General features: G+C 35.1%; 4 protein-coding genes across 5 annotated transcripts; all 4 read right to left on the bottom strand.

The window, feature by feature from the left end:
- Positions 1–26: 26 nt before the first annotated feature.
- LOC143444304 (cyclin-L1-like) lies at positions 27–1,811 on the bottom strand. The gene has a single exon (XM_076943494.1). The coding sequence runs from the start codon at positions 1,759–1,761 to the stop codon at positions 523–525; it is 1,239 nt and encodes a 412-aa protein (XP_076799609.1). The 5' UTR covers positions 1,762–1,811; the 3' UTR covers positions 27–522.
- LOC143444305 (arrestin domain-containing protein 3-like) lies at positions 1,811–11,764 on the bottom strand. Its single transcript, XM_076943495.1, has 9 exons — positions 11,563–11,764; positions 9,420–9,554; positions 6,935–7,036; positions 6,437–6,564; positions 4,659–4,801; positions 4,248–4,407; positions 3,434–3,499; positions 3,171–3,345; positions 1,811–2,485 (listed from the first exon to the last, which is right to left on the bottom strand). The coding sequence occupies exons 1-9, from the start codon at positions 11,678–11,680 to the stop codon at positions 2,343–2,345; spliced, it is 1,170 nt and encodes a 389-aa protein (XP_076799610.1). The 5' UTR covers positions 11,681–11,764; the 3' UTR covers positions 1,811–2,342.
- Positions 11,765–12,336: 572 nt separating this feature from the next.
- On the bottom strand, positions 12,337–14,763 carry LOC143444307 (uncharacterized). 2 transcript variants are annotated; one of them, XM_076943498.1, is made up of 3 exons: positions 14,597–14,763; positions 13,037–13,464; positions 12,337–12,899 (listed from the first exon to the last, which is right to left on the bottom strand). In XM_076943498.1, exons 2-3 carry the CDS (start codon positions 13,217–13,219, stop codon positions 12,624–12,626), a joined length of 459 nt encoding a protein of 152 aa, XP_076799613.1. In that variant the 5' UTR covers positions 13,220–13,464; positions 14,597–14,763; the 3' UTR covers positions 12,337–12,623. The 2 variants fall into 2 exon arrangements, with proteins under 2 accessions (XP_076799613.1, XP_076799612.1); XM_076943497.1 differs by lacking the exon at positions 14,597–14,763 and having other exon boundaries at positions 13,037–13,865.
- Positions 14,764–17,864: 3,101 nt separating this feature from the next.
- LOC143465780 (arrestin domain-containing protein 3-like) lies at positions 17,865–24,084 on the bottom strand. The gene is made up of 9 exons (XM_076964250.1): positions 22,256–24,084; positions 21,983–22,117; positions 21,763–21,864; positions 21,513–21,640; positions 21,166–21,308; positions 19,798–19,954; positions 19,528–19,593; positions 19,026–19,230; positions 17,865–18,774 (listed from the first exon to the last, which is right to left on the bottom strand). Exons 1-9 carry the CDS (start codon positions 22,371–22,373, stop codon positions 18,614–18,616), a joined length of 1,215 nt encoding a protein of 404 aa, XP_076820365.1. The 5' UTR covers positions 22,374–24,084; the 3' UTR covers positions 17,865–18,613.
- Positions 24,085–25,882: the final 1,798 nt, after the last annotated feature.

The raw sequence follows: 25,882 nt of genomic DNA on the forward strand, positions 1-25,882 counted from the left end.
CACTGTCTTACAATCCAGTCTGAAAGCTAAAGCGTAATTTGTATAAAACGAGGCAGTAGGCACAAAAGAAATTCAACAGTTTTAGGAAAACCTTCCGTTGTGCTTTTTCGTCAACTGTATACAAATTTATGGTCAATGTGTTCAACATCGTATAAACTGCTAAATTGTGATTCAGAAACCATTGCCATTCAACAGAATCAATAACTGCAACAATTTCACATGCAACATTCACACATAATAGCACTTAAAGTAATCCTTATGAATACAAACTATTGCTATACCAATGACGTAAAATTTGTTTTATAACCTAGAAACTAGATTTCTAGATTATAGGTTTTGCAAAACTATCCCAAAATGTCTTTAAAAAAATTGCTGTCAAAACCTAAGACAAAAAATCAAACTAAGTATGCCAGCATTAAGCATTGATAAAATTGCAAAATATTCACACTTGAATAATGTTAAATCAAGAACTAAAAAAGAAAAGGCCGGTTTTTATCTTTTTAAAATTTTAATGTTTTAATCTCAATGCCGTTTTCGGCTATGCTTTTCTCTTTTCCGATCTCTATCCCTGTGTTTCCTGGATTTTGGATCATGGCTGCGATCGCGATGACGATGCTTAGCAGGAGGTGAGTCACGGCTTCGATCTCGATGTCGATCTCGGTGCTTCATTACTTGACCTTCCGATGTTGCACGGTATTTTTGGCTGTGATCTCTATGTCTAGAAACTTTTGCAGGTGATATTGCTGGACCTCTGTCTTCATCGCGTTCTTGAGGTTTCTGTGACTTGGGCACAGATGATTCTTTTGTTCTTTCAACGTCTCTAGGTGACACAGTTTCAGCAAAGGGACTAGGATTAGCACCGGAAGGTGAATTAGCAGCCGAATTCACATTTTCGACTTGGTTTGCCTCTCTCGCTTTCATCTTTTCATCATGCAAAATTTTTCGTCGTATTTCCACTTGTTTCTCAAGAGAATCATGGTTGGCCTTTTTCTTTTGATAAACATGCAAGATTTCAAGAGATATCTTCTGTATTTCATCCTCAGTAGCGTTAAACAGATAAAACCAGTGTGGCTGATTGGGCAGAGGTATCCTTAAGACTCTTGCGGCCAGATAAATACAGGCACAGGCAATAGTTTCAGGAGTGTGCTTCACAAAAACACTGGTCCTTAGAGAATCATTCATATAATTCCATGCAGTTTGAACCAGTTTCTGGTTCTTTTCCATTTCTAAGACCTGAAGGTAAACTACAATGATCTTGTGGGGGTGTTTGACATGAACACAGAATCCCAATTCTTTTAATAAACGCCTTTCAGATTTTATTACGTTGTTCTTTGAGATAATGTAATCCTCATCTAATGGCATCGGCGTAGGTGAGGATACACCTTGTCTTTTTTGCCTCAGAAAATGAAAAACATTCATCACATCCCGGACCCTGCGAGGAGATTCTTCCACTTTGGATGCCAACCAAATGCTTGCCATGGCAACATCCTCCATCTTGTTTTTCACAAAAGATTTGATAAAGAAGAACCTTTGAAACAGTATCTGGGCTGTCGCCATGGCTACCTGGGGCATTTTTAGCATAATTCCAGCAATCTGAATGTACTCACATCCCAAAAATCGAAGGTCTTCTTCCACATTGCTTGGCAAACCATCTTTTTGTGAGGGAGTTTCAGCTATTTGGTCCGGCGGAATGAGACAATTTTCTAAGGTCAATTTAACTCCGGCATACTCAGGTTTCAGTTGATCAACAGTTTCTTTCATTTTACTCTACTATTAGCTAAAACGGTTTTCCACAGAGGAATCCTAAGTGCTACAAAAGAAAGTTATAGTAAGTATACAGGTTTGCTAATAAAGTTAAACAAGTTACTTAAGGCACAAACAACACCTTGATAAGTTCATCTTAAATAGGAAGTAGATGAATACAAATATATCATTATGCAAAAAATTGTATCAAAGGACGGAATATTGATAACAATAAACAAACAAGTCAGACACTGCTCATTAATAGAATAATACACTTGCTGTCATACAGAATGTAAAAGTTTCATTACAGCATCATTTTAACATTAAAATATTTATTTAAGAGCACAGAAACAGGGAAGGTAAATGAAACTTAAATTAAGGTAAATAAACTAAATTAGCGTATGTAAACTTTGAAGACATATATGCAGAATTTTATAAGTTAAAATATCAGTAATCAGCATCAAAATTTACATTTGGTACATGAAACTTGAGTAAAATGTATGCATATAAACTCAATATCATCTAAGTATTGATCAAGGCAAACTATCTTATACTAGATATACAACAAGCGACTTTACATAATAGCAATTTCCAAGAGCTTAAGAATATGAAAATGCAGACTGGTTCCAGTCATAATATGCATACTGTGGAGCAAATGCAGAATCTCCCATCATGTAATCTCCATCATCTGTATCCTTGATATCAGTAGCTCCATTGTAAACCTGAGCATAGGTAGGTGGTGCTGAAAGTAAAAAGAAAAATTAAGATAAATACATTGAGTATAAGAATAATTTCATAGAATGAATACGTTAGCCACAAAAGAAGTACCTATGAACAAACCACGCTTGTAATACAACCATCAAAGTCATATCTGAGCCATTATTACTCATTAAGCACTAGTTACTAGGGATGTGCTGTGAAGAGCATTATTCGGGTTCGTGCGAACCCGAATATCATGAAGGTTGACACGAACGAATCCCGAATCTATTCGTATTAGAACCAAACAATAAAGTTTCATCCAAAAGTTGTCAAGTCTTGCTTGTAAAATGATGTAATCGATAAACAAATCGCTTTCTTTCGAAAAATAGTGTTTAAAAAACGATGAAAAAGCAAAATCGTTAGGGAAAACGACCTTCATTGTAAGTACTGCTGACTCTAGTTCAGCTTTTGTCGGGAAACTAGATCATCATTTTTAACAAAAGTCAGTAAATTTATAAGTAATATTGTATTCGGGTTCGCCATTGTTGGTATTCGTGTTCGCCTGAATCTTCCATGAAAGCGTTATTCGGCGAATCTATTCGGGTTTGGGTTCGTATCGGCCCATCCCTACTAGTTACATAAACAGTCGCAATTTATCGTGATAAAAAGCTCAAAAGTGACATGCAATCAAAATAGATTTTATTACATGATAAACTCTTATCACTCACGTGCAATAGTGCTTGGTGGTGCACTAGACTGCACTTGATTTGGAAGAGGTGGTGCTGTAGGTTCTGCATGAGGTGGGATATTAAATGGGGTTAATCCCTGCAGAGGGACTGAACCAATTTTAACAGGAACCTCCATTCTCAGATTGATGCTGCCACCAGGGACCACAACCATGAACTGTGAAATAAATTCTTTATCATTGGTGATTTGATCATACATCAGCGTCTTATAAATATTTTTTTGACAAACAAAAGTGCTATGTTACCTGCAGTGAGTATCTGATGACTATAATGCTGCAATATTTCTGCAATGACGGAGGAATAGCAGGAATCTAGAAAGAGTTGCTCTTTAGCGACTACTGGTTTTGAGCACACGTTAAATGCCAGAAAACAGCAGACATAATGTAAAAAAGTAGGAAATGACTGAAAAATTCAATCATGAGTATACTTGAGTAACCAACCTGACACAAGATTGCATGTAATGTTGTTTCAATTGACAACTAGCTTCTATGTTTACTGTATACCTTAGACCAGGGGTGGTCAAACTACGGTCAGCCAATTGTTTTTTATTGGCTCGCGGCCATCTTCGTTCTCGTTCTCGATCGATCGATCTCGTTTATGCCGCTTCGCTAATAAAAGCGATTGTTTTAGATAACCCAGTGCTGAGCTGGGCAGACTTTGTGGCACTTTTTGTAACTGTAGCGGCAAACGAGTTGCCACAGTTATGCAGGTGATGTTTATTGTTTAGCATTTTCAGTTACAGAATGTATATTATTGCCAATGTCATGGTTTTTACAATCTTTATTGCATTATAGACAAAGCAGCCATCCTCACACATAATGAATGGCCCGGCCACTGGTTAACTTCAGAGAGCATGGCCCTCAACGAAAAAACTTTGGACATGTCTGCCTTATACGATTTTCCGTAAAATAAAAAGAAATGAAATTTAATGCTGTTTGTTGAATGCTAATAATTTAAAGTATTGAAATTGAACAAAGTTACCAAGTTATGAATTCAAAGTACACAAAGTTATTAACTCAATAACTACATAAAAAAGGGAACATGTAACACAAAACATACTTGGAGACGCTCATTGTTCCATTGAATTGTCTGCCTTTTTCCACAACCAGGGCCATCAAGTGCTGTGATACTGTTACTCAAAGTCTTTGTTTTACCTTGCCTTGCACGATACACCACATGCTGATAAAGCGTTGCTTTTGTACCAGGCATGTTTGTATCACTGAAAATGAAGTAACACTGTTAGCCTATTAGTCATAATCACGACTCTATACGTGATTGCAAATAACATGCTACATTATGACGTAGATGGCAATAAGAAGTCCCGCACTGCTAATATAAAATTAATTAAAAAAGGTACATGTAGTAAGACACAATATTGCATAGAGTACTTTTCTAAAATTGAAATAGAAAGGACATCTACAACATATACATTGCATTCTACTTAAAAGGCTTGACGAACACTCACGCTACCTTCCATTCTCTACGTTTGCATTGACCATAATAAATTCTCCTGGTACATAGCCAGCCCTATCCAGATGAACCTCTGCTTGTATAGGACCACTTGCACAGCACAGACAACACAAAGTTTTGGAATCATTTGCAGTTACAGGAAGCTACAGATACAAAAACTCTACAGTATTTTGTACAGTTTATCACAACCATACAGATTATTATAGATACTAAGATCGTATAGCAGCGGTCGCCAACCGGTGATCAGCAAGAAATCTTGGAGAGCCGCAGGACATTGCGAATACAATATCTGCTAATTTATGAATTTTTGGCTTAGTAGGAACAAACATCTTATCATAAGACCAGAATGTGGAAACGCTTGCATTAATTTCATTAGTTTGTAGCAATTGGGCCTGCTTGCCACTCAGTAAATACACATAAAGAGAGGTGGCCAATTCACACATCAATAAATACAAAGAGCCCTGAGTGTTTATACACCAATGAATGACGCAGATTTTGCACTTGTAGTATCTTTCAAAGTAGTAGTGGCAAGCAAAGCGATACAAGTTCTTGACAGCTTTATTACAATTGTTTAAAGCGTTTTAACACTAGGACAATTAAATGGCCTTTTTTATGTGCAACATACACAATCTTTTCTAAAACTTAATTGAGTGGCCCACCAGCAAAAAAATGATAAATTAATTGGTCTGTGAGGGCTAAAACATTGGTGAACGCTGCTGTATATAGCATGTACCTAAAAACTACAGCAAAAAATGCATAAAAATTTATCTAATTTTGTTTTTGTTAAGCAGTGGTTCTATTAACCAGTGAACCTAGACTGGCACCAAAACAAAGAAGCCAGATGGTAAAAATGCTACCAACATGTATTTAACACAGAAAAATGTAGGAATGTGGTTCTTTTTGTTTACAAGTGAAAATTTCAGTGTTTCAAAGATGAGAATCCATTTCGGTTTTATTGGCATTAATCACAACCAAGTCTTTATCATGCCAGTAGACAGTAGTGATATGATTAAGAACAATCAGTTACATCAATAGAAACCTTTGTTCATTTACAAATTTAGTGCACATAGAATCGAAAATGGATTCATAAAACAAAGTCTGCATTCAATAAATGGACAGGGTTATTAAGTGGATTGTACTGTATATATCTTCTATGTTCTATCTATATTAATATTTGCAATTTTCTGAGTCAGTCAGGTTTGTGAAAGACTTTTCAAAGGTGGTGTCTACAGGCGCCAAATTTTCACAAACGGTACAACCCGATACCGGATGTTCAGTAACACCCTTGACCTTTGACTCATGATTAACACCCGGGGGTGCACTCGGGGCAAAAGCGGCCCCAAGACCCTTCTCTTTGGCCAATTTTGAGAGAAAACATGAGAAAAATGCACACCCACACAAGCCATTTGAGAGAAAACGGATGTGGCGCAACTATTAAAAGTTGGCCGAAATCTGTTTACTTTTTATCATTACTCAACGTTCGCTGGGTCATGTGGGCCAACTTCCACAATTAAAACAATTCTAACATGGCAAAGATATTCCTCTTTCGAGCTGCATAATCGCCTTTTTTCAACTACAGCAACAAGCATGGAATTGTAACAATTCAATGACTAAACTAACAAAAGTAAATGATATTATATGAATTTAATTTAAGGCAATTCAGAAAGGAAACAAGAATCTTTTAGCCGAGGAGATTTGTCATCGAAAGAATGGCGAGCCCTCCAGGCTTCTGGAATGTATATATATCTATAGGTAAAAAAAGTATCTTGATAACATACCCTTGCATCAGGGTCCTGGTTTAAATCAACATTGTCCAGTATTGTAAAGGCCTTTTTTGTGTTGTGATCAAATTTCCAAGGCTTGTCTATTGTTGCTTTTGCATAATACCTGATATACCCATGACGACCTAAAAAGATATATCAAGGGTAATATTTCTATGACAAAATTTTTAGAAACATTTCTATTAATCATGTTGAAAAAACTTTATAAATAAATATATTCTTCGTAACTCTAAGCACCCAGTTATTATTCACAAAGACCAAGGAAATGGCGGGCAATGTACACTATTAACTACATGTATGTCGCTATAACTAACTTTATACAGCACTATAACATACCAAAACAAAAATGGTTAACCATTATTGATTAAGGTATAATTTTTGGTTCATTATTAAGTACTGGCACATGATTAATCCAATCATAAAAATTATTATAACCTTAAACAAAATGTCATTTTACGTCATTGTCATAGTAAAAGTTCCAGTAACATACTGTACCTTCAAAAGATGATGGCAATTCAGCGGGAAGTTGAAACTGGAAAGGAAAAATATTCTGTCCAGCTGGAATAGACTCAGCATTTTCACTCATACCACCAGACTCTGTAACAAAATATGGCTTATTCAACATGAAAAGGTGAATGATGCATGTCCATTAGCTTCGATATAGTATAAACATTAACTAAGCTTTGACTATGACATGCAGTTATATATACCACACCCAAATGAAAGACAGGACGACATTTTAAAATATTGTAATTAATATCTATATTGTAGATGAACGTCTGTAACTGTGACACTCCTTCTAACAATATGTCTAAGTTCCAACAGTACTGTAACCTACCCCTTTTACCAGCTATTCTGTTAATTAGTTTTTCTGTATTAAACCATGAATAGGCAATGTACAATGTTGTTTTGCATTCATTAACATTATTGAGAAATGGCAGTGTCGATTGTTGGTAACATTAAGTCATTCTTGAGTTATTTTGAGCATCCAGTCTGTGACCAACACAACTACTGTATAATTTTTATTTGCCATGCCGATATGAAAAGTCTCAGTCAACTTTGAAAATTGAACAATTAGGATGCATTTGGTAAGTAAACAATCCAATAATCAACTGGTTACCAAAAGCAAATCCTGACTTATTCGACTAAAATGCGATTACCGGGACCAAATGCTAACGATTCAAACTCTGTTTGTAAGAAAAGGTTTTTTCTATGTACCGGTATGTGTTGTGAGAGACAGTTTATGGTATGATGGCTACCCTCAGAAAGAAAAGGATAAAAATTTGAGAAAAGAAAGGTATTCAATGAAAAACATGGGGAGGATTTCGACTTTATAGTTGTTGCGCCCATGTCATTTTATAAATAAAATAATATTTACCTCATAGAAAAAGCACTTGCATTTTCAAATGGCATAAGGCGGCTTTTATTGCAAAGAAACTTGAATTTTTTTTAGCGTTATTACTGACAATTAAAAGTAAAACAAGTAAATATGGTATACAATTATACATTGTACAAATTACATATATGATATGTACATGCCAGATTTACTTGCTTTGAAACTGCCCTTGATTAGAATACATAGTTTTGAAATGTTAAAAAATGATACTGTACTGATACTGAAAGACCAGCAGCATACAGCCGAGAAGTGTGAAAACGTTGTCTTATAAATAAATAAAGATTCGAAGAAATGAGCTCAACTACAGATAAAAAGGATTAAAAGCACAGTAATAGTAGTGCATATAAGTAACTGGCCAGAATGAAGCCGCCCTTTAGTAAAATGCTTTTAAAAAGAATCGGTTTCCAATATTAAAGTAAGTATGTTAGAATATTTGTGGCTCAACTGATCATAATTTCTAAAAATACTATCATTATGCTCAAGCACAGCGCCCAAATAGACTAACCTATTTCCATTAATAATAATTCAACTAAGGCTAAGACCAATTGTCATGAGGATGACCATAAAGAGTTTTGATGACTTAGATAGATATCTTCAAAACAATTTCGATAAGATAATTTTGGTGGAGTTCAAATTTTGCTATTGTTTGTTGGTATATGCAATATAGATGCTGGAGTCAATTATTATGTCGTTTGTACCGTTTGGATTATTTTGATGTAGGAAATAAGGAAGGGCCTTAAACATGTGGTAACAACCAGGTTAATGAAATAACCAGAATAATATACTTCTGCAAATTCAGGATGGTTAGCACCCACAATCGTTGACCATCTCTTTGTGCAATTTATTTTATGTACAAACATTGTGCGCTAAAATAAGGTTAACAGCAACAGTAAACATAAATTTAATTGGAAGTTAATTTTTTCTTATTGGAAGGCATTGACTTAAATACTATAAACTCTTTGGCATTTTACCGTACATAATATTATGTTCAAAAACCCTATGACAGGGTGGTCCAAACCTTGGCACTGGGACAGATTTTGTGTGGCCCGCAAACACTTTCAGTACACCGTATTTTCCGTTACAAAATCGGCAGTCTGTTAAAATATAACTACATTTTATTTCAATGCATTACAATAGCCCACAGCCTGAGATCAATCACACATCATTGAAGTGCAAGTCAATATATGATTATTACGGAGTAACAATGGTCTTGGAATTGTGTAATTTGAGTCTTGGTTAACATCACAATATTGAGTGACGATACACACATGCGATGATTTTTGCTCTTTGTTGCAAACATTAGATTATTTAGATCAGTAAACTCAGTCCTAGCGTAGATTACGCTCAAACTAGATTTGCAGCCCGCAATACTTTCCTCAAACCTTAATGTGGGTTTGACCAACACTACCGTTCTTGTTAGCCGCGTTGGACCATCCTGCCCTATGATTTGGCCAGCGAATTTAAGTTGACTTTTATTTGTAGCCAGTAAAATAAAGTTGGACCACCCTGATATTTAAGAAAATGAAAATACATACTGTAGCAAAATTATTAAATAAGGTGAATTAAACTATTCTTCAGACAAACCTTTGCCATGTACACTAACCACATTATGAAAATAATCTTCATTAGCATTGTAATGAACTCTTCTTCTATTCTTCCCTGAACCTCTTTGTTCAGACCAGTGCACATGAGCTTTTCCATGAAATTTTATTCGCAAAGCTGTGAAAAAAAAGAGCTTCAAAAAAGCTGTGAAAAAATAAAATTTAAAGAAGACAATCTTACACAATACTTAACACAGTAAATACATAATCAAAATAGTCATACTAGAGACAGGCCGATGCAAACACAAGCAGGTTGGCCAAATATTGCCTGTGTGAAAGATTCGGGTGAAAACAAATATTAGCAATGGCGAACCTGAACATAATATTACTTGTATTGATCGACTTTGGTAACAAATGATGATCAATTTTCATGGTTAAGCTATATTATGGTCAACATTTTTTATAAACGTCTTTTACTAAAACAATTTCACATTTTAAATCTTCATTTAGGCATTAATACTATTTTTCAATTTTTAGCAACTACGTCATGTTACAAGCACGGTTGACAACTTTTGGATGAAATTTTATCGTTTGGTGCTAATACGAAAAAAATTGAAGATGTGTCTATTTCAACATTCATGTTATTCAGATGCACACGATTTCTCGTAGCACATCCTTAGTTCATATATATATATATATTCAAACTTAGCTACTACAATTAAGCTAAAAATTTATCAATATTAAAATTTGGAAATGGAAAATATAGCAACATCGTAAAGAAATAGACTTAAAATGATTATTTTGGCAAAACTATTACTTTATATGTTTTGCAGGAAATTGTTTGAGACATCAAAAATAAAACTACATGATATAAATATATGTTTTATTACACAAAATAATGGAAATAGGGTCCAAATGTGAAAATGTATATACAGTCAGACCTGGTTCTTCTAATTTTTCGACAAAAAAAGTGTTCCTGATTAATAAGGTCTGTATATAATTTTTGCACATTTTCTACAAATTTTGGAGATACTGTATGTGTGTTGACTGGGCAGAACATTCCAGCAAATTTTACTTACAGCCTAGCTGTGATTGCATTGTATTAGCAATTTTTAACATCTTATTCTATATAAATACAGCGGAGTCTTAGTTTTCGACCACTCAGAGGAGCACAACGCCTCAGTTAAGTGCCCACTGGTTTCCAACATACTTTCTAATGCAGTATCTATGGCATGGTGAGCTAAGAAAAGTTTTTGCACGACTTAAATTCATTGATGATTTATTACGAAGCTTGTCTTTGTGGAATTTCCGAGACACACAAATATTTTATACATATTTTTGAAATTTTTTTATGTATTATTACTTAAATTTGGGACCGTTCATCTAGAGTCTAGACCATACGTGTCAAACTCCCGGTCCACGGGCCACATCTGGCCCACTTTACAATAAAACTTGGCCCGCAATGCTATTTTATACATTGAACTATTTCCGGCCCGCAAGATCATTGTACAGTATAACTTACATTTTCCAAGCAAGAAACAAGATTATAACAAATCGCACAATATAGCAACACAACAGTTGCCCCACCATACGATAGAATAAATCGATTTATTCTAACACTTGTAATCTGGGCTGCTTTTTTCTTTACTGTTTGTTAATTCTTTAATGCTTTTGCAAGGAAATGAATGAAACATAATGATGTAAGAGAATAATCAAAAATAGCCCGGTCAAAAATATCAAACATTTGGTGTTGTTTCGCTACCTTTTCCAATTCATGTACTCATGTCATAAAACGTTCAATCAAGTTTTATCCTTACAGCCCGCGGCTTTAAATAAGTTATGAGTTTTGGCTCCTGGTGTGATTGAGTTTGACACCCCTGATTTAGACCATTGACCAGAAGCAGGGATTGTTTAATGCTTCACCATAGGGCAAGGGCATTACAATGATAGCGCAAGCACTGGGTATCACACAAGGGTTGCATTATTTCAGATGATCCCAGTGCTCTAACCACTCCGCTACCAAGCCACAAATACAGTGTAGGGCCGATATACAAGATCATGTTGGATTGGTGGTGATTAAATATCAGCACAACAACCTTCCTCATAACAGCCTATATATTATATTATGTAGCCTACTATTTGACAAAAATATTTTTAAGGTATATTGACAAACAATTCATTCTTACCTCTTGCTTTCATAGATTCATTAAGTTGCAAAATAATATTTCCTGTAATAATCTCACCAGCTACAAATACAGATTTGTCACCATTAAAAGCAATATGGAAACTCTTTACTTTACCCATATTGATGCAAAAGCTAAAACTTAGCTAGGTAGCTTATGCAACACAAGGCATATTAAGCTATACGCTATAAAAAAAAAGCAACTAGTTCACTATAAATAGGTTACAAACTAGGCCTACACAGTCAGCGGATGCCAACAGGCTGGAAAGCCCATTATTAAACATTGGTAATTAGGTTAAAAGATTGTTTAAGCTGCACAGGAAAAAAAAGTGACTGAATGCGTTCCAAAAAAATGGTTATGAATATCCCGGTATTTAGCCACTACCAGCTGGATAAATACAGTCCTTCTTGCGGCTAAATACTAGTCTGAAACGACTAAATCCTTTCCAATCGTGTTTGGTTATGAATATCCCCATATTCAGCCGCGAGCGTCCTAGTTAATGTAAACCTGGCTAAATACTCGCCCATATAGAACCTAGACCAGCCTGGGATTCCCTGGCTTAATCCATGCCAATTGAAATGTCGCACTTGAACATCACGTGACCAAAATGCATAATTACCAGTCTGACAAAATTTTAATTATGTATCCTTCCAAAAAAGTCAAAGAAAAGAAAAAGCGATTACTTTCAAATTTCACAATCGGCTTGATGCCGTCTACCACAAGCTACGAGAACGAAACTAAGGAAAATGGCATATAGTCAACTAAAAACTATATAGGCAATAATTATAAAGTTTTTACAATAAACTTAAAGAAGGCAAACAAACATTCCTCGTTTCGAAATACTGTAATGTAAACATTCAAGCGAAATTATTATTATTTAAAATTATTATTTTGGTTAATGTAATAAAACCGTATATTGCATATGATGCAACAAGTAAAGACATTCGGACAAGAATCCAGGATAAAATGTACACAAAGCAGAGATAATAGACACAAAAAATTTCAGATTTTCCTAAATCAACAAATTGCAATTGGTCAACAACAACTGATCCGGGTCCCGGACCTCATTTAGTACCTGCACACAAATTATGTGGCTGTTTTCGATCTTTAACGAGCTTTACGCTTCCATCATTCATAAGCTTGATGACAGTAGATAGCTCTTTAGGAGAAGAAACTGCTTCTAGTTGGTTCATAACTTTGGAAAATTCCATTAGGCATACACACCCTGTTTCACAGCACAATGACCTTCCCTCGATGAAATTACAAAATCGCAACCGGCACTTGTTCACCATGTTTTCTTTAGAGGAATATCCAAAGAATATAGCAATGTCGGTTATGCACTGCAAAAATAGAGAAAACGTTACAACAATAACGTTGACACGATTTTGTATCTTATGTTTACTAACGACAAAAAGCAGAGCCTGTTGTTTAAATTTTATGCTTAAGTTAATGAAATATCAGTTAATATCACACTTACCTTTTCTTTCAACTTGTATGATGGGTATTTTTCTAAAGTCTTTGCAGTGCGTTCTTCACCAGGAAATTTTTTGATAACTTCCATCCTCCTCTTGATCGCTATTAATGATATTTCTTCCCCCTCGTTTGCCTGATTTTTCTTTTTCAGAAGTGGCGTCATTGTGAACTTATTTAAGGCTGCCATTTGGTTGTTGAATCGCTTTCGGATATGGGCAAATGAACAGGACTTCACTACCACAATGAAAATACAAAATCTTGTTTGTTAGATCCTAACTCACAACAAACCACTGTTCACCTCCACCAAAAACTGCTCCATCGCTGTTCCAAAAAATCTTTCAAGAAGTTTTCTGTCTTTGAGACTGAATGGACTGATATTAGTTCCAACTTCTTGAAGAGATGAAGGCAGATCGTGTACTGTGACTGTGGCAACTGCAAAGTGCACATATTGTAAATTATTCGTTAAAATGGTAACGCTTATAAATCCTCTATATTTTTTTTTAAACTATGATAAATTATTTCAATTGCGCAAAATATAGCACTATACAAATTACAAACTTGTACACAATACATATATAATAGGTATGTATTTTTATTATAGTATGTATTACAGTAGCCATGGCAGTTACCAACGTAATGAAATATAATAACGCAAAAGCAGTGCGGTAATCACAAACTTTGCTTTTTAAAAATAAAGACAGGTTTACATTTTTGACCGTAAAACTAAGGGCTATAATTTTGGAACAAGTTGCAAAATTTACTAAGTTTACGTTAGCATTAAATCTCTAATACAGTACTCAAATACAATGCATATTATATCTATTGTAATAAAATTTACTCTGTACACCACCAATTAACGCTGCGTAAACCGACTTTTACATAATAAAGTAACCAATCACCAATGCAATAGACAATTTATTGCCAAAAGTTTAATCATTTAATATCACGAATCTCGTTCCTCGTGTTCGTACAACAGAATGTAAATCGATTCATTTTTGGCCGGACAACAGCCAGACATATGTGCAATTGGAGTATATTGAACGTTTTGAACTAGCTTTGGTAATGCTACTGATCAGTGTTTTACATAAAAATATGCCCCTCCGGTCTCCTTCATAACAATGTCGCAAAGCTTGAAAATAGTTCGCAACGGTTCATGGTTGCAAAATAAAACAGTCTTGGCTACATTACAAAGCTTTTTTTTGTATTAGCAATCGCACGCAATTCAAGCATTACTGCGTTATGTGTAATTTCGTCGTCGTCCTCTGTTTTTGTTTTTTCTACGAATCATTGATTACGCATGGAATCACTCTGGGATCAAGTGCGAAGTAAAAACGTAACGCGCTTAACTCACCACCGGCAGGCGAAATTAGTTACAAGGAAGTCTTGCAAACGGAGCAGAAAGCTTTTGAAACTAAGTTGTTTTGAACAGCAATAGAAGTTTTAAGTTTAATAACTTTGCTCCCACAAGTTATGAAGTTTTACAATAAAAATGGAATAATCGGTTGCCGCAAAACAAAATGCCACATATGTAATGCCTGGAAAAACAACAGAATTGCCAACAAACCTTCAATCCCTTTAATGAAAGCTTCATGCAAACCGTTCTTGAAAGCGAAATTTCGTAACCAAGGGTCCATCTCTGCAGTGTGGTGTTTGAAAAGAAAGTATTACTAGACTTGTGTAAGACATCATCCGCAAAGTTGTCTTTCATTGGTTGGATTGTTGGATACTTCCCAACTTATTTTGAGACTTTTTTCTTTCCGTCTAAATATTCTCCAGGTCTACACACTTCTCTCAACTTCCTTTTTTCGTGGCCAGTTAGTTTGCCTGCATGTAATCGTTAGCCGCAATACTTTATGCATAGTTCTCCAAAAACTTGGTTTTGTGTGCTAAATCATGAAGCTCTTTATTTGTAGAAACTGTACCAGCTATCAGAATGCAAATTATGCATGCAATTCCATTCGACTTTACCACAACCATTTGCGGAAACATGTTCGCGACTCTAGTTTTCGTTACGCTTGTCAAATTGAAAATTACAGGAAGAGATAAAAATTCCAATTCCCTGGCACAACCTAAAAAATAAAAATTGTCCAAGGAAAGTAAGTCTGGGTGCAAACAACCTCAACCCAGAGATTATGTTTATGTAATTGACCCTACCCCAAACTCAAAATGGCATCAAACTTGCTTTACCTCAACACCAAAACACAAACAAGCAAACCTACCTTGAACATTTTTGTTGTGATTGTTAGCCTAGATGTCGTATTTTTTTGAGAAAAGTGAATGAAGTATTCGTAGCACTTGTGTGCGTTGAAATTTCCGGATTTATTAAAAAAAGCTTTTACCATTTGGGGAAAATAATTTGGGTAATGAAATTTGTAAAAAAATCTTGGCCTACTGTACTTACGTGGGAAAACTTTTAAGTTCCTTCGTCCTTTTACAACCTTGCATTTAGTAAAAAAACTCATGAAATTATGGCATTGCAGGGATAAGAAAGGTTTTAAACAGTGACGAAATGTCACCATCTAAATATTAATGTGGTGTTTATCGCGGTAACAGCAATTATTAAGCCGGTAACTCCGACTGTGTCAAGTGGCTGAATATATTACGTGACACGAATGACATTAAGCCACTTGTTTTGCACTTGTAAGGAAGTAAACGCCAATCACATCGTACACTGGGTTTTATTTAGCCATAATTGTTTCCAATGCATCGGTGGTGCGTAATTAGCCATGAAAAAGCGTTGCGAACTGTATGTAGGCAGGTTTATGGTACTTGGACCAAAATAAGGCGTGGGGAGTGTTTTTTTGGACGAAAGTGGCATTTTATTAGTCAATGATGAAAATTGTGGACTATTATCAGTCACTATTTTTTCCTGTGTGGTAAGCGGCGCAAAAAGTTGACTTTAGCTCTTAGATTTAAACTAGAAAGAAGATTTAGGTTTTACGATTTAAGTTATAGCACTTACCGGTACTAAGTAAGGATATAAAGATAAGGATAAGTCTGTAGGCTACCTAGGCTATAGCCTATAACTTTCCGAGCGCTGCAGTATAAATGATAATAACCAATAGCACTTCCATAAAGACTATATTTGCTGATGACACATTTAAATCAAATTCAAATATTACTGAATTAGAAAAACAAATACCTTGAGCACAACATACCGTAGCTATCTGGTGCACAAGGTACCGGTAGGTAGCCGAGCTGGTACACAAAATGCATCAAAATAGCTACTTAGTAAGCTAAGTTATTCCCAAACAGCGACTTTTGGTGTACACTTTTTCTTGCCTACTGGTACATACCATTCTTCGAAAATTACGCTTTCCGGTGCACAAAAAACTTACAATTCATACTAGGTTGCCAGGTTTTCCGTTTTGTTTGTTTTGTTTTCATTTACAAACGAGAACCTGAGCATCAGCGACGCTCATTTTTCTTTTCGAAGAGTGGTCCTGCTTAACATTCAATTAAGGTTACAAGAAATTGTGAAAAAATACATTCCAACACTTCGAATGTACAATTTTTTCGATGAATTAGTCCAGTGAAAGAAATGAATTTTATTCGGATGTAGGCCTAGCGTAATATAAGCTAATAGGGTAATGCAACATTCGCTGATGATCGGCATTATGACAAGTTGGTAGCTATTGTAATATGCCAGTTAGGGTAACACACCCTTAAAGTGTCATAAATTTTATCGACTTTATTTTGTAGCTTTTATCACCCTGGATCGTCATGGATCAGGAAGAGCTTAACAACATATATAAAGCGTAATGTCTTTCATTGCACTATAATTTGTTGCCTTATAACCAAATATATCTCTGTTTGATTTTAGTCTTGATCACTATGCAGTATTAGGCATACCGTATTTTTGTGATTGAAAACCGGGACACTTCAGAACAACGAGCCTCATCAAATAAATGTGGTTCATATTTTTCTAGGAGTATAGAATCAACGATATAAAGAACATGATAGGAAACTGCTAGGGGAAGTACCGTTTTTATTCCTATCGTTCTTTATATCGTTGATGGAACTATTTTGCATTCCTATCGTCAGGGACAACTAAAGTAGAAAGACATGAAGAAAAACTAAAATAATGCATTTTACTAAGAAACAAAACAATGTTCAAGCATTTGAAAATTTACATGTCATCCAATCATACTTTTCTGTAGACAATATTTTTTTCAAGAAATCGTTATTCGACTTTATTTTCCCAAAAAAATCACACCAGGAAAAGTCAGTAGTAATTTTGCAGTTGCACTTTCACATTCAAATGGTTTTTGCACAAGGAAATGCAAACAAGTACCGGCACGAAATAAGTTCTGTCAATAACCTAACTGCAAAAGGAACACCTCCTCCTACTAGCCTACTATTACTGAACTAGCGAATGCGCTAACAATCAATCCACTATAATGGATCAATTACCCGCTACAATGACGAAAGAAAACTTTTAACACAACAAAACAAGAACACGCATGAGGCATCCCTCTTCAGCAAGTTGGCTTAACAGATCAATCACAGCATGCTAATATTCGTGTAGTGTAGGACAATGCTGGCTGACTGAATGCCAAAGCGCGACTTTTTGGTTGGCTGACCGGGACGCGCTGTGACTTTTCATATTGCATACAATGAAATTTTCTTCAATTCATGTTTCCTGTATTGACTATTTTTATGCCCGCAATTCGACCATCTGTTCGATACTGAATCTGAAGTTATCTCTTGCAGTGTAGTTATGTGCGAAAAATTGTTTGCAGATTCTCTTTTTTTCTGTAGTTTGGGTCATAATTATAAGTTGCATGTAACATTATTGGTATAAATGACGTACTTGAACAATCTGACTAAGATTCAGTACCAGGCTTCGATACATTTTTTCCGATCAATCTCAGCGAATTTGCATCAAATAAAATAATATAGTAAAATAATAAACAAAACCGGGCTAATAGAACAACATGTCAGACTACCTATTGCAGTATTTAATTATGCATAATATTAGTTTCGCGCACAATCACTTAGTCAAATGGAAAAAAGGTAGTTTAAAGTAGACTTTATCGGAAAAACGTAATGCAGAAACATTTGAAGAAATGAGGAACACATAAGATACTGCCTTAACATTGCAGAGGTATACTAGCACACAATAGACACAATAAAAGGAAAAAGTTAGCTACGAGACACAAGTAGAGTAAACCAATTAAACACAAATATAACTGCCAAAGAAAACATGTACATTAACACATAAAACATGTACAACACTTTCGCTTCAATAACAAACCTGACGCAAATAGTGCAATATATGTATAGTTGCAATAATCCAAACGCTCAAAGTGCAAATTACTCTGTATAAAAAAGAAAATCTAAATCTAAGCCCATCTTTCTGTTCACAATCCAATATATAGATTGGTGCTGTATATGAAACAACAGCAGAAGTAGATCACGAATATGCGAAGTGATGTATGTTACTTGAATTTAAGATGTATGCAGATATATATACATATACTTCCGTTCTTATTATGTTTAAAGAGGTTAGAAGTATGAGTAGCATGTGATTAATATAATTACATGCTTAAAGCTACATACACCACAATCCAGCTATCGTTTACTTGTAGCTGGGGTTGGTGTATGTAAACGCAGACTGACTCCAGTCATAATAGGCATATTGTGGAGCAAATGACCGTTCTCCCATCAAGTGATCATTATCATCGTTATCTCTGATGTCTGTTGTTCCACTGTAGACAGCAGCATAAGATGGAGGAGGAGCTGTTTAAAAGATAGAAACAGAAAAATTTATAAAATGACTAGTGACCACTGACCTCTAAAATAACAACAATCAAAAACAAGTAAGGAAGTATTTCAGTTAATGTGCTATAAAAAATGTCTGCTGTTAAATTGTTTGCAGTAGTTTTATCCATAAGCATAAACAACAAAATAGCATTGTCCACAGCCTTTAAACTATTACTTTTACACAAACACAAATCCTCAAAGAAAAAACTAAGCTATCAACAGCTTACGCTCATAAGCTGGAGCACTTGGTTGTTCGGGAGGAGGCAATCCACTTGACGAAGCCACTGGAGGAACCTCAGATTGGAAAGTAGTTGGTGCTGCAGCAACAGCAGGCATGTTGTACGGAGTAAGACCTTGTAAAGGGACAGAACCTATTTCAACAGGGACGTTGACCGTCAGATTGAAGCGCGGACCAGGTACAGCGACAGAAAACTATAAAACATTGACATTTATTATATATTTTTAATAATATTTTCAACATACATTTATGCAGTTGTTAATATGTCGTAAACAATAAACCAGTAAAACCAGAACAAAGTTTAGCCTTCATTTACATTTCAGTTGAACAAAAACTGACATAGACCTACTAATCTGTTATAAAAAATAGCCCAATACCACACCATACAGTTTATAACTTTGAAGTAGAATTATATTTGCAATATGGACATAACAACGTAAATGTTTTGGCACTAAATCGTAAAACTTTATAATATGCAACAAAAATTTAACCTGCAGTTGGTATGTGATGATGATAATTCCACAGTGCCTTAACATCGAAGGAGGAATGGCGGGAATCTATAAAAATTTAACAGATTTTCGCTTGCGAACAATTTAATAAATTTGCGCTCAACAGCTTTATACACTTAACTTAATTAATACATTTAATCACAAAGTTCAGCTATTCTCACATTACCTAGGTCAAGAGTTTTTCAGAAATCAAGCTAGATCAAAACATGGTGAGGATAATTGCCTAAGTTTGAGCAAATCATGTCAACATACTTGCAATCTTTCATTGCTCCACTGTATTGATTGTCGTCCCCTGACACCTGCACCACTAATTTCAGCAACAGTTTCTGACACTCTTTTCGACTTTGATGTTGCTTTGAACTTCACTTGTTGCACAAGGGCGGCGCTTGTCTTTGCAAGATCTTTATTGCTGAGAAAAAAAATATGATAATGCACAACTGCAACTGAATTAGGATTACAGTATTATTAACTATAAGAAGCGGGTATACAAAACAAGTATAAGCCAAAATGAAAAGGATTTGCATACTTGAGAACACAACGAAATAATTATTTCATTAATGATTAAACAATTTCTCATTAATGAGAATATTGATATATTCAAGCAAACTCAAAACTGCCAACTTTGCTCATTGTGCTTTATCAAAGTACTTGACACAAACAAGTGAAAGAATCAAGTTTAAACCTTTTACATGAATCTGTTTATGCTTAAACAAAAATTGTAAGCATTCTCGCAATCATTCCATCATTTATTTATACAATCAATCTTACAACCGGCTTTTGTTTTTTTATGAAAAATTAACCTATATTTAGCTGCAAGACTCTTGTTCATTACAAAAAAAACATTTATGCCTAATACCATGGTCGCCACTAAGCGTAATATCATCAAATAAAAGACAATACTGATGAAATACAGAAATTTATTTCTGCCTACGCTTTGTTAACCCATTCTGGCTAGCTTCATCTTTGCCCTGATGAAGCTAAGCAGAATGTGTTAATGAAACATTGGCATAAATAAATTTCTGTATTTCATCAGTCCATTGGTGCCTTTTATGTGATTTGTAAATAATGTTCGGAGACGTTTTTGATTCAGCACATCCCTAAATAAGAATTTCTAAAAAATATATTGATTCATGACAAAATGTTTCACATACATGCAAATGAACAAGAAATTTAAGAGGATTACACAAAATACTAACAATAATGCTAAACACGAGCAAAGTTTCACATGAAAAAATAATTCAAAATAAGGATTTATGTTTCAAACAAAAGTTTGTTTGGGAATTGGGATATGAACTTGTATCGCATAGCATTTGGTCGACTGGGCACAACAACATTCAACAGAAGCAAAACAAAATGTCAAAATTACTGAATAATTAATAATTATTTATACATGCATGGAGTGACAAAAAAGATCACACTACCAAAAGCTGAACACTTTTTCACATACAACAAACTCCAACAATACATCTCTTTACCTTAACATACCATATATCAAGATGATTTCAGCATTATTACATATTCATTTTCTGTTTTCCTGCATTGACATATTTTTAGCGTTTACATGCCTGTAACCCCATCAAAAATACCCAGTGCATAATTCTCGCCATTTTCATTGCATACCTGCCATTTTCCACATTTGCATTGATCAAAAAGAATTCTCCTGGTACATAGCCAGTTCTATCGAGTTGAACCTCAGCTTGTATAGGACCACTTGCACAGCACAGGCAACACAAGTTTTTGGAACCATTTGCAGTAGATGGTACCTTTGCAAATCAAAAATAGAGAAATTCTAGTAAGAACTTGTGAGCTTTTAAGAATTTGCAAAAATCGTCTCATCTAATGTTGTGGATATTCAATGGACTTGAAATAATCTATACACCGAGGAAAAATTAATTATACTGTATATAAGATCATTATATTCAACGAATTTGATGCAATCCAAATCTTGCATAAATCAGTTTATTAACCTTTGCATTTGGGTTTTCATTCAAATCAATCATATCAAGAACAGTGAAAGCCCTTTTTGTGTTGTGATTAAATTTCCATGGTTTGTCAATCGTTGCCTTTACGTAATATCTGACATATCCATGACGACCTGAAAAATACATGAAACACTAGATTATAATGTCATCACAAAAATTGTTAATTACCCTCGGCCTTACGTGTATTCTAGTTATTGCGCAATAATCAGTAATAAGTGTTCCACAATAAATATACCTTCAAATGATGAAGGTAAATTCATAGGAAGTTGAAATTGAAAAGGAAATACACTTTCTCCTGATGGCAGTTCTTTAGAATTTTCAAAGTTTCCACCAGACTCTATAAAACAGAAATTGTCAGACAAACTTTCCTAACAAGTCAAGTTATATAAAAATCAAGCTAATATAAAAAATAAAATTGTGTAAAAGTGATTAATTTGTAAAACTGTTAGTGCTACCTTTGCCATAAACACTAACACTGTGTTTAAAATAATCTTCTTCTCCACGATAGTGTCGTGTGTGAGTATTTTTGCCATCCGAGTAAGTCTCAGTCCAATGCACATGTGCTTTGCCACGAAATTCAATTCGCAGAGCTGCATTTAACACAACACGACAGTTAGATCAAAGCTTACACTAGTCAGGACTGTAACACCAAGTTTGGCTATCGAAAAATAAGACAATCAATAAGAAAACAATATATATATATAAACACATACATATACATACCATACCTCTTAATTTCATGGGTTCACTAAGATCTGCAATAACAGATCCTGAAACATTTTCTCCTGGTAAGTATACTTCCTTATTTTCATTAAAATTAACAAAAAAACTTTTTAATTTGCCCATTTTAGACAATTTCAGTTAAAATCAACCTGTGACAAACGTTAAACTTACTGAAATAATGAAAAAAGTACTGTAATATATTAAGATACAATATCACTTAAATGAACTTAGTAGAATGGTCAAACCAGATGTACACTAACAAACAATCAACAAACATGAAAAAGTGGCAAAGCCTTGAAGGCTTAAAATGTGCAAAGTGTATAAATTACAGTGGCCTTACAATGATGGAAGGTTACCAAGACCACCAAACCGAAAATGTGTATATTAATCACGTCAAACTAATGGTTTAATGCAAATAGTCAGATTAACTTAATCTCAGATTAAATTTAAGGCTATATAATAAATAGATATGTCGTATAATATATAGTAAATACGTCAGACTGCCAAATTCTTGTAATACGAACAGAATACACAAAACCAAAACATCTCAAAATAAGAGAATTTTTATGCAGAAAAAAAGAACTATGTTTGGAGAATCATCTATATTGATTATAACCAATAAAAAGATAACTGTAATATATTACAAAGTTAGTGTGAAGCGATTTTTATGAATATCTGTTTTGTGTCACTTATTAAGGCAAACAAATTGGTATCGTATGGTATAATAAACTTTATCCTCAGACTGAGGAAAGTCTTTGCACGACTTAAACCTGGCGATTTCTCATCATTGGTTACCGAGATAGCCTTTGTGTAAGTTCCGACTGTCCTACATTTTTCTTTTTTTTTTTTTTGATTTATTATACAGTATTGCCTAAATCTAAATTGTTCACCACGTCCATTGAATAGGACCAAATATTGTTAATTATGCCTTGCCCAAGAGCATTAAAATGGTATAGTACCACTGTGCATCGAACAGGGAAGACGATCCACATTTATTGCGAGGTCAGCGCTCGAGAGCCTGTGACATTACCATCACAATGATTGCATGCTTTTAAAATTTAAATGACAATACCCATATTTAATGGGAAATTTTAATCGTTACGTAAGTATAACATTTACCCTTTGAAAAAGTTGGGCTCAGCATTTGTTGTTATGTGTTTTTGCTAGGAGGGATAAGTCATGATCGTATTTAAAAGGATCATAGTTCTGCCTCATACACACACCTATCTTTGTTAATTAGTACACACAGAATGTAGTAGCCTACTCAATTTGACCACGTAAATATGTCAAGCTTCGAATCAATAAAACAACTTAAAAATTAATGTGTTAATCTGGCCATACGCAAGTCATCCCTAGAACAATAACTAATCAGTAATTAAACAAGCCTTGAGATGAGATTCCTTAGTCGAGTAGTCTACCCCTAAATATCACTGTCATTTATCTCACCAAGGTACCGACAACCTACCGCAATGACAGAAGGGTTCTAGTATACAACTGCACAACAACAGGATGTCTTTGTATACTAAACCACAGCTACTCAAATTGTGACGTCTCTGGTTGTGCACCTGTATATTAGACCCGACAGAAGCCGCCAAGCGGTCATGTGACGAAGACAGATGTTACTGTCAGACTGTAGTTAAATACGCCGAGTAGCGCAGTACACATCTCTAGGCTATGTGTTAAAAACCACTCGAGTACCGAGCCGACTTTCAGACTTTGGGCCGAATTGTGCTTTTGCTGTGCTATAGGCTAGTAGCCTATATAACGTACTAAGCTAGGCTATGTCCAGGGCGGGGTCGTAATCAATGCCTTAACAATACATGCTTGGACAATCGTCTTCTCTTTTGAAGCATTCTCGTATTCGGCGTCTCTGCCAAGTCACGCCTGACTGCATTTAAAGAAAAACAGCTTGTGCGGCACATTGGTCAATGATACTATATACACAATATATAGATATGTATAGTGTATATACAATACATAGGATCATTGCTCTGGTATCGACGATATAAAGTACATCATAGAAAACTGCTAGGCCCAGTACCGTTTTTATTTCGCCCTCGTCACGCTTCAGTGCTGGCACCAGACTTGGACAACTAGATAATTCTAGTTGTCTTATTAGACTAATTAGAGCGAAATGCCGGTAATCTAATTTGTGAAATGTTTCTATGCTCTAATTTTAATTCTAATCTAATTTCTGATTTTTCTGGAAATGCTACTTTGTCTGTGGCGTTTTCCAGCAAGTTATACAAGAATATCCCTTGCGCAGGGAAAACCAGTGCCAAGCCGCCATTGCATTGCTTTTACCGTACAGTCATAGTAGTTATTGTGACGAATAGTAGCCATAGTGACATAGTACCTTGTAGTCAGGTACGATATAATGCAGGCTGGCAACGCGGCAATGAATGGAGAGTAGAGTAGAGTAGTGAGAGTAGAGCTTTACTGAAAGAAGCTTCAATACAGTTGACGAAAAAGCTCCTAAAAAGAAAAGCTGGCTTTGCAGTCGATAGCTGCGAAAGACCTTCTAGTTTCGACCACAACCAGAACAGCAGCTCGTCCAACTCTGAAGAAAAAAAGAGAACTTGATTTTTGTTGTATTTCTTTCTAATTCGGAATTTAATTAAATTTCCAAGTTTTTGCGAATTCAGTAATTCTAATTCTAATCTAATTTGGAAAAAACTGTGTAGCTATAATTCTAATTCTAATCTAATTTGGAAAAGCTGATAATTTTCTAGTTGTCCAACTATGGCTGGCACTTCCGGGTGAAACTAGCCCTAAATATCGACAGGTATGCTTGCAGATTCAGACTGCAATACAAAAATGCTACGTATAAGTTGCATGCCTGAACATACAGACACTATCTGCATGTTCTTAATTTTGGTATCTGTTTGGTACAAAATGGTATAGGCTACTAAAGGTGTCGAAATGCCCAAAATACGAACCTCTGCCCTAAAAATAAGACGAAAATAAGGACGCAAAGAAAATAGGGACATTTCTTAGAAAAAAAGGACAAGCATATTTTCTAAGACACGGACCTTTAAAATAAGGACAAATCTTAGAAAAAAGGACGGTATGGCAACCCTGGCTATAAGCACCATATAATTAAAAACTCTCTGCTTGTAGCCTCAACCTATCTTAATTCTTAACTTACTAAAAGAGACCATTAGCTTGCAAAGCAGAAGATGATACAGGCTTGATTCTACATTCTACAATCTACACTCTTCATCGTTAACAACGATTTCAACTAAATATTCAGCAGCAAGTGCTGGTGCAGACCATATGTTGGCAACTGACAGGCTACATACGTTTGAATCGTCAAAACAACGTAAACAGCAACCTCACTTCTAAGTAATCGATGAACGAACCATGCGAATGTGTGAAACTTTTCGCCACGACTGGCGAAGTGTTGAGCGAGTAAGTGTACGCAACCATGCGTAACGCGAGACAAACAAAACTTTCTCTTCTCATAAAAAAGAAAGAAACGAGAAAGAGGTAGTTTCCCGTGAGCTTCTTTATATCGTTGCTGGTATCAAGGGTCTTCTGACGTTTTTTAATAAATTGCGCTCTTTATTTGTGTAATTGTTAGGGGGTTGGAATTCACTACAGTTTACCGATATTTAGCTTCTGATATTCGT

This window comes from Clavelina lepadiformis, chromosome 1 (assembly GCF_947623445.1).
Source record: "Clavelina lepadiformis chromosome 1, kaClaLepa1.1, whole genome shotgun sequence".
In the NCBI taxonomy this organism is placed as follows: Eukaryota; Metazoa; Chordata; class Ascidiacea; order Aplousobranchia; family Clavelinidae; genus Clavelina; species Clavelina lepadiformis.

Excerpts from the sequence above, each read along its gene's own strand:
- LOC143444304 (XM_076943494.1), bottom strand. The coding sequence starts at position 1,761 with ATGAAAGAAACTGTTGATCAACTGAAACCTGAGTATGCCGGAGTTAAA.
- LOC143465780 (XM_076964250.1), bottom strand. The coding sequence starts at position 22,373 with ATGGGCAAATTAAAAAGTTTTTTTGTTAATTTTAATGAAAATAAGGAA. Across the intron at positions 21,309-21,512 it reads ATGAAAACCCAAATGCAAAG|GTACCATCTACTGCAAATGG; the intron begins GTTAATAAACTG and ends TGATTTGCAAAG. Across the intron at positions 19,231-19,527 it reads TCATCACATACCAACTGCAG|TTTTCTGTCGCTGTACCTGG; the intron begins GTTAAATTTTTG and ends AATGTTTTATAG.
- LOC143444307 (XM_076943498.1), bottom strand. The coding sequence starts at position 13,219 with ATGGCAGCCTTAAATAAGTTCACAATGACGCCACTTCTGAAAAAGAAA. Across the intron at positions 12,900-13,036 it reads CATACAAGTTGAAAGAAAAG|TGCATAACCGACATTGCTAT; the intron begins GTAAGTGTGATA and ends CTATTTTTGCAG.
- LOC143444305 (XM_076943495.1), bottom strand. The coding sequence starts at position 11,680 with ATGGGTAAAGTAAAGAGTTTCCATATTGCTTTTAATGGTGACAAATCT. Across the intron at positions 6,565-6,934 it reads ATTGCCATCATCTTTTGAAG|GTCGTCATGGGTATATCAGG; the intron begins GTACAGTATGTT and ends ATATCTTTTTAG. Across the intron at positions 3,346-3,433 it reads TCATCAGATACTCACTGCAG|TTCATGGTTGTGGTCCCTGG; the intron begins GTAACATAGCAC and ends TTTATTTCACAG.